Source organism: Channa argus, chromosome 1 (genome assembly GCF_033026475.1).
Source record: "Channa argus isolate prfri chromosome 1, Channa argus male v1.0, whole genome shotgun sequence".
Classification (NCBI taxonomy): Eukaryota; Metazoa; Chordata; class Actinopteri; order Anabantiformes; family Channidae; genus Channa; species Channa argus.
The window spans coordinates 47,294,718-47,301,818 of record NC_090197.1 but is presented as its reverse complement, the minus strand read 5'-3'; the positions used below and the strand labels follow the sequence as shown (position 1 = coordinate 47,301,818).

General features: G+C 38.7%; 1 protein-coding gene across 3 annotated transcripts; it reads left to right on the top strand.

Moving 5' to 3' along the window:
- The first annotated feature begins 1,308 nt into the window (after nucleotides 1-1,308).
- polr1c (RNA polymerase I and III subunit C) lies at nucleotides 1,309-6,550 on the top strand. Of its 3 annotated transcripts, none has more exons than XM_067527696.1 (9): nucleotides 1,309-1,562; nucleotides 1,847-1,918; nucleotides 2,157-2,264; nucleotides 2,417-2,549; nucleotides 2,907-3,038; nucleotides 3,372-3,524; nucleotides 3,834-3,983; nucleotides 4,431-4,547; nucleotides 4,809-6,550. In XM_067527696.1, exons 1-9 carry the CDS (start codon nucleotides 1,491-1,493, stop codon nucleotides 4,925-4,927), a joined length of 1,056 nt encoding a protein of 351 aa, XP_067383797.1. In that variant the 5' UTR covers nucleotides 1,309-1,490; the 3' UTR covers nucleotides 4,928-6,550. The 3 variants fall into 3 exon arrangements, with proteins under 3 accessions (XP_067383797.1, XP_067383806.1, XP_067383814.1); XM_067527705.1 differs by lacking the exon at nucleotides 1,309-1,562 and adding an exon at nucleotides 1,586-1,695; XM_067527713.1 differs by lacking the exons at nucleotides 1,309-1,562; nucleotides 1,847-1,918 and adding an exon at nucleotides 1,920-2,053.
- The last annotated feature ends 551 nt before the right edge of the window (nucleotides 6,551-7,101 follow it).

The following is a 7,101-nucleotide window of genomic DNA, read 5'->3' as shown; positions in this document are numbered from 1 at the left end:
ATTCTGCCACTGTGTTTTATTACTCACTCAACTACTGTGATACTTTTATCCAACTAACAAGTGAAGTACAAAATACTAAGCAAGCAAAATGGTTAAGTTAGGGACCTAACAATAAAGCACAGTGCTATAAAAAGAAATGTTTTTTAATTGTCTTTGGCCCCTCAGGTTACAACATATTCCCTGAGACTTATGATGGTGACTTGTTGGTGTAAGGAAGGTGCATTATTTAGGTGCAATATCAAAAGTATTTTAAGGTGTTTGGTGGATATTTAAGTGTTTCATTCACACAGCTAAGATAATCAGGAAACCACTGTAGGATTCATTAGCAGTGTGAATCAGCGACATAGGTAACATGATTTGTGACATGATTGTTTTTTAAGTTTCCAGAAAATCATCATCAACCATCATCTTTTATAGATGATAAGTTGTCAGCCATTCTTGCTACTGATTGAAAATCCACTTTCAGGGAATTTTGTTTTCATCTACAAATTATGTAAAGGTTCCATCATTATGTTTGACCATTGAAAACATAAATTTAAACATGTGAGGATTAAGTTAGTCTAAGTGTTCAGCATAGTTTATTAAAACCTTATCTTTAATCTAAAGAGAATCATTAACTATCTTTTGTTGGGGGATCTGTTGGCTGAACATACAGAGATTAACCTGGTATCTGCTTGCATGTGGGCAAACCACTCTACTCCTAAACCACAGTCCTCACCTACTACGAGTATTGTGCGATTAAAAATGCGGGGGGTCATGAAAATTCACCCCTGAAGACTGACTTCATGGATTTCCCAGTCACTTTATTTCTCAATAATAAAAAACAGTCTATAGAAGCAATTATCTACAGATTTGGGTTTTCTGATTTTTGAACGAGTTCTGTGCTTTTTCTTTAAGAACACCAACAACAAAACGATTACAGCATATCTACAAATAATTCAGCATTCCCTATGGAAAATTTAATATCTAACCAGGAGAGAGGATAAACCTAATCTGGAGATGTGCCTTTGTTTGGCAGCCAAGCGAGGCTGCAGTGTTAGAACTGTCAAACCAGTGGGGAGCTTTAAGCAATGAGGAAATGTGGTGAACAAAAGTTATTTAATAATCATATTGGTGGTCCCACAAACTCAAAACGGAAGCTAATTAATATACAGACTAAAGGAGAAACCCACTTCCAAAACCTGATTTCTGCCTCTTCAGTTCATAAACTTCCGTTTCTTTCATTCATACTGGGAACCTGTTAGTTTACAGCAGCTTCATGGGAGCAACTAGGTTTGGGGACACTTGAACATGTGACCGAAGGAACTGAGGAACGAACTAACAACTGAGGGATTGGTGGACGACCGCAACTACTCCCAAAACTATGTTAAGTTAAAGGACATGAGTAAAAGTACTTAGCTAACAGCTCGGCTGCTCTGTTCCGGTCACATGACTGAGCCTCTTTGCACGTCATAGCGGTCCTTCAACAGAGTCTACCACAGCAGAACAAAATGGCTGCGACCATGTCCAACGTGGATGAGATTCGGACTCGAGTTCTACTGGGGGAGTTTGGTGTGAAGAATGTAAGCAGGATTCTAACAGTGGCTTTTCTAACAACACCATCCTCTAGCTGCAATATGTCGATTTTCTGAGTGTCAGCGCTGCTCAGTGGGACCTTAACTTACCTGCGCCTAGTCAAGAAGACCCTGCACATCAGTTTCGTGTATATAAGTGTTCAAACCGTAGGGCTACTACAGTATACAGTAACTGTGATATACATCAAACAGCCTAGTGTCCCTATAATAAGCGCAGACTGTTTGCTGCCACCATCATTATTAAGTATTGACTGTTTATTTTTTGTTTTTAGGTTCATACAACAGATTTCCCTGGAAACTATCCCGGCTATGATGACACTTGGGATATGCAGAAATTTCAGAAGGTACAGTTTTGAGACTTTTCCCCCAACATCCCCTGTTCTTTCGGCTCCTCTTTCTTCGCACTCACAGTCACACACACACTGTCACACATCCATTGGGGAGCTGCTATACAGCTGACGAACACTCACTGTGAGCAAGTAAGTTGGGTTCAGTGTCTTGCTCAAGGACACTTCGACATGTGACCAGAGGAGCCAACAATTAGTGGGTTGACTGTAGACCTCCCCTCCTGTTTGTTTGCAGAACTTCAGAATTGACATAGTGCATCTGGATGAGAGCAGCATGGAGTTTGACATGGTGGGCATAGATGCCGCAATCGCTAACGCCTTCAGAAGGATTTTACTGGCAGAGGTGGGATTCATTATTGCCTTATCCATAAAACTGCATGATAGTGTTTATACTTTTGTAAAAGGTCAATGACTTTTCTTGTTAGTGACATGAAGAAGTTGGAGTTCGGTTCTTTTATTTTATACAAATACATTTAGCATTATTTTTGCTTGTAGGTGCCTACTATGGCTATAGAGAAGGTGTTTATCTATAACAACACATCCATCGTCCAGGATGAAGTCCTTGCCCACAGACTGGGCCTCATTCCCATCAGAGCTGACCCTCGCCTGTTTGAGTACAGGAACACAGGTAAACAACACAGTAAAGAATTTACACGTTTAACAGCAGACCACACTGCTTACATCTTGCTTGATTTATTCTTCTTGGGGGAGTCTACACTGTAGGTGTTGTGTAAAATACACTGTGGCCTGATGTGCACCTCCCGCAGAAATTTAATAGCGTGTTGTGGCAGTCTGTCCTTCTGCCTCAGTCAGTTCAGACCATCCTCTCCGACGTCTGCCCTCTTATCTGCATTGCACTAATATCAGTTAATGTAACTGCTGTCTGCTGACACAGACACAACCAGCGCAGTACAAAGACAGCTTTTCTCTGCCACAGTGAACCGAGTAGAGTTTAACATAATCTCATGTGATTTGTTTGTTCCAGCTGAAGAATCAGCAGAGGAAGAGGGGTCTGAAATAGACACAATTCAACTACAGTTGAAGATTAAATGTAGCAGGAACCCAAGAGCCAGCAAAGACTCATCTGACCCACGAGAGCTGTATCTAAACCACATGGGTAAGTTTCAGGTGATGCCACGTGACCCATGGGTTGCTGCTAAAATTTGGAGATGGGGAGGTAAAAACAGCTGCTGTGACCAAGACACACACACTTTGTGTGGGCGACTGTGGCACAGGAAGGTAGAGGGGCAAATGGTTGAATGAGAAGCAATGTAAAGTGCTTTGTGTACCAGCAAGGTAGAAAAGTGCAGACCATTTACCATACACACACAAACACACACACATTAATCAGTTAGATGAGGGAATGTTCAAATATCTAAGTAAGAAAGAATGTCCTTTAATAGAGTCCAACATGAATGTGTTTATTTTTTCTCCTTTTGCCTTATCTCAGTGTATTCTAAAGACATAAAGTGGGTCCCAATTGGGAACCAAGCAGACGTGTTTGCTGACTCTGTCATCGGACCAGTACATGATGACATCTTGATAGCTCAACTACGACCGGGACAGGAACTTGACATTGTTATGCACTGCGTTAAAGGAATTGGTAAGAGTCTGGTGCAGAGGATAGAAGAGCACATGCATTTGTATCATCATTTTGAATTAGTTTGAAGTGTAATGCATGTATTTAATCTAAGCCAGTACTTGATTAATATTTTGGGGGAATATATCAGTGATACTGTATTTTTAATTGCATGTGTCTATGGTTACAATTTGTTTGAACATTCTACAACTCTCCTCAGTGGGAAGTCTTACACCTAATGTTCTCCATGACCGTTGACCCATCAGAGTAATATTTGCTAGTGTTTATTCTCTGCTGTTTAATAGTGAAGTGTGTCGTCTGGTCTTCGTTCAGGTAAAGACCATGCCAAGTTCTCTCCAGTGGCCACAGCCAGTTACCGCCTCCTCCCAGAGATCACCCTCCTGGAGCCAGTGGAGGGAGAGAAGGCAGAGCGTTTAAAACGTTGCTTCTCACGAGGAGTTATCGACCTGGAAGATGTTAAAGGTGAGAGAGAACTAACATGCTTTTAGTAATACTGTGAACTAGTTCAAGTTTTTCTGACTGGATGCACACAAAACACATGCATGCATTTCATCCGCTGATTTTATTGGTACAGATGCTGCATTCCTCACATTTATTATAACATGATGATACACGCAGTGTGTTTTGGTGTGAACATATCATGGTTATAAGAAAACTACAGAGGTTACATTTATTATAAGAAATGTTTTTGGACAACAACGCATGTCTACGGCCCAGACAAACAAGCTAGCCCAGGTTGCAGAGTCAGTCTTATTTAGACACAATTCATCGTTGGTTTTAGTGTTTGTGTGGGGATTGTTTAAAATACAGATAATTTATAAAATCATTTAAATTATGATTTAAGTAATTGGATCTGTCTGTCTGTAAATTGTGTAAATGTAATCCTCTATCATGTGTTGTCCACTTCAGGGAAGAAGGTTGCGAAAGTGGTGAACAGTCGCCTGGATACATGCAGCAGGGAAGTCCTCCGACACGATGACCTGAAGAATGTGGTGAAGCTCGGGAGAGTTCGAGATCATTTTATTTGTACGTTCATATACATAGTTTACATGTTCAGTGACAACTACTTTAAAGACAGCATGCACACTGTCAAACACAAAAATATCCTAGTAAATATAAACTATAATGAAAATCAAAGGAATAGATTGATATTTTGAAAACTTAATTTACAATAAATAAAAAAAACGGAGATGTGACTAATGATTTAAGTGTTTATGCTCACAGCTGCTTGTGTGTGTTATTGTAGTAGTACTGTACATCAGTTCATGGTCCTCTTCTCTCACGCAGTTACAGTGGAGTCAACCGGCATTCTGCCTCCAGATGTCCTGGTGACCGAGGCAATCAAAGTCCTTATGGCCAAGTGTCAGAGGTTTCTCTGTGAACTGGACTCTGCTGAAACGACATGAAATGATCACTGAGCCACCTCAGTTCAGCCACAGAGGATCTGGTGTAGAAATATGCCACAGCCTATTCGGGCTTGGATTGTTGTTAATGTGCTCTGAAACTAGGTTGTTGAGTAAATCGACAGAGAATTTTCAGAAAGCAGTCATGGTTTGTAGACTTGCTTGTAGGTATGTATATACTGTTAGCTCCAGTTTTGTGTAAACCACTCTTGATTAGTTATGCTCAATTTTCCTTAAATAAACATGTTAAATTAACTAAATATCACAAGTAATATCTAAATGTTAATTCTGCAATGCAGTTTTTCCTGTGGAGCTTTGCTCATGAAACATGACTAATACAGTATATGTTTTAGTATATGTAAGTATACACGTAGAGTACATGGTAAGTACTGTATAACTACTGCTTAAAATATGTATTTTGTGTATATACTTTCTTGAACTCTAGGGGCGATTGTGGCGCAGGGGGTAGCGCAGTTATCCACCAATGCCTTAGTTGTTGGTTCAATCCTCGGCTCCTCTGGTCACATGTCGAAGTGTCCTGAACAAGACACTGAACCCCAACTTAGTTGCTCCCAGTGCGTTTTGGCCAGCTGCATAGCAGCTCCCCTATCTATGTGTGAGTCTGTGTGTGATTGTAAGTGCAAACGGGTGAATGAAAAGCAGTGTAAAGCGCTTTGAGTGCCAATAGGTAGATTTACCATTTACCGTTCTTAGGCTCATATAAACCTGATTAATCAATACCAGTGTGTCTTAAATCTTCTGACAGCCATTCTATCTTCTGCCAACATCCTGCCATCTGTCCCAGAATTTTATATAATAATTATAATATGTAAAATTATTTTAATTACAGCAGCACATGTATAATAAAGTGCTTTGTCTAGTGCTTTTAGACTTGATTAAGCTAAAGATGATCTAATAAATAGGCCACCATTATGCACAGATGTATATATCATTGTATAATGCAGCAGATAAACACAGATACTGTACCTAAAAAGTGTAAAGGGTACCAGTAAGGTAGATTAACGTTGATATAATAAAGAATGTTCTAAGATAATTCAGCCAACAGTTGGCTGTTAATAAATATTGATTTCTCAAAAGGTTGATTTTCAAATGTTGCGTATAGGGGGAAAAAAACAACTTACTGTCTCTTCAATGGTACCTCCAGCGCAACATATTACAATCATAATTAAAGTTTCTAGGAATCTTTATTAAAATGTACAAATTTTTCCAAAAACATCATGGTTGGTACAAGTATAAGTATGGATGTGCATCTGAAAGAAACTTAGATTCCATAATGGCCATAAAATTTACCACTAAGATAACTATAGATTTTAAATAGTATTCAATCTAGTGTTGTTGAGAAAACAAATCTAGTCCAGAAGTGTTTGACAAATGTTTGAAATGGAAAGTTATGGTAAAGAAATAAAACATTTAAGTATTAATACACCAGCACCACGGAGACCTGGTTTTGAACATCAACAACACCAGATGTGAAGCTTATGTGATCGGCTTAATCCATAATAAATCACCATTTATTAGTTGGTTATATTTTGCTTAAAGAATATAAATCTGTCATTTAACAGTCAAGTAGATAATTGTATATAAATAAATATTAGTAGATTTGCATACAGGATAAAGACTGGCTTTCTTTTTAAGTAACCATCAGTAGACATTTTTAAGTTATCTGCAAATACACTGGAATTGTAAATCTGGGTTATTTAATATGCAGTTGTGAGTGTTAATAAGATGTTAAGTTAATTCTGGTCCATGTACATTGTAGCTCCCTGCAGTTGTAAATATAACCATGAATGGATTACTGAACATGCCCACAGCCACAGGGATCAATGGCCAGAGAGGTCTGGAGGCCCATGGTCCAAACCTCTGAATTCACTGTTCAAAGTTCTTGTTTGAAAGAGCTCAAGTAAAACACACACACAATGACCACAAAGAGATGAAAAATGACAAAAAGCATAAACATAGCATCCAAAAGTAGATATTAAATTACAAAGAAACACACAAAACAACAAAAAATCTTCCAAAAACAAATACAACAAACAGATCCTTAACACTGAAAAAGAAAGGGTGGGGGCCCATTTTCTATGATGCATTCATGAATATTCATGATCTGTAAGCTATTGTACATGATTTATTAACCATAAATTCTTACAGGATTCTTA

What these genes read in the sequence shown, in the direction of transcription:
- polr1c (XM_067527696.1), top strand. Translation starts at nt 1,491, where the DNA reads ATGGCTGCGACCATGTCCAACGTGGATGAGATTCGGACTCGAGTTCTA. An exon ending in GAAGGATTTTACTGGCAGAG is followed by an intron (nt 2,265 to 2,416) that starts GTGGGATTCATT and finishes TTTTGCTTGTAG; the next exon opens with GTGCCTACTATGGCTATAGA. An exon ending in GCACTGCGTTAAAGGAATTG is followed by an intron (nt 3,525 to 3,833) that starts GTAAGAGTCTGG and finishes GTCTTCGTTCAG; the next exon opens with GTAAAGACCATGCCAAGTTC.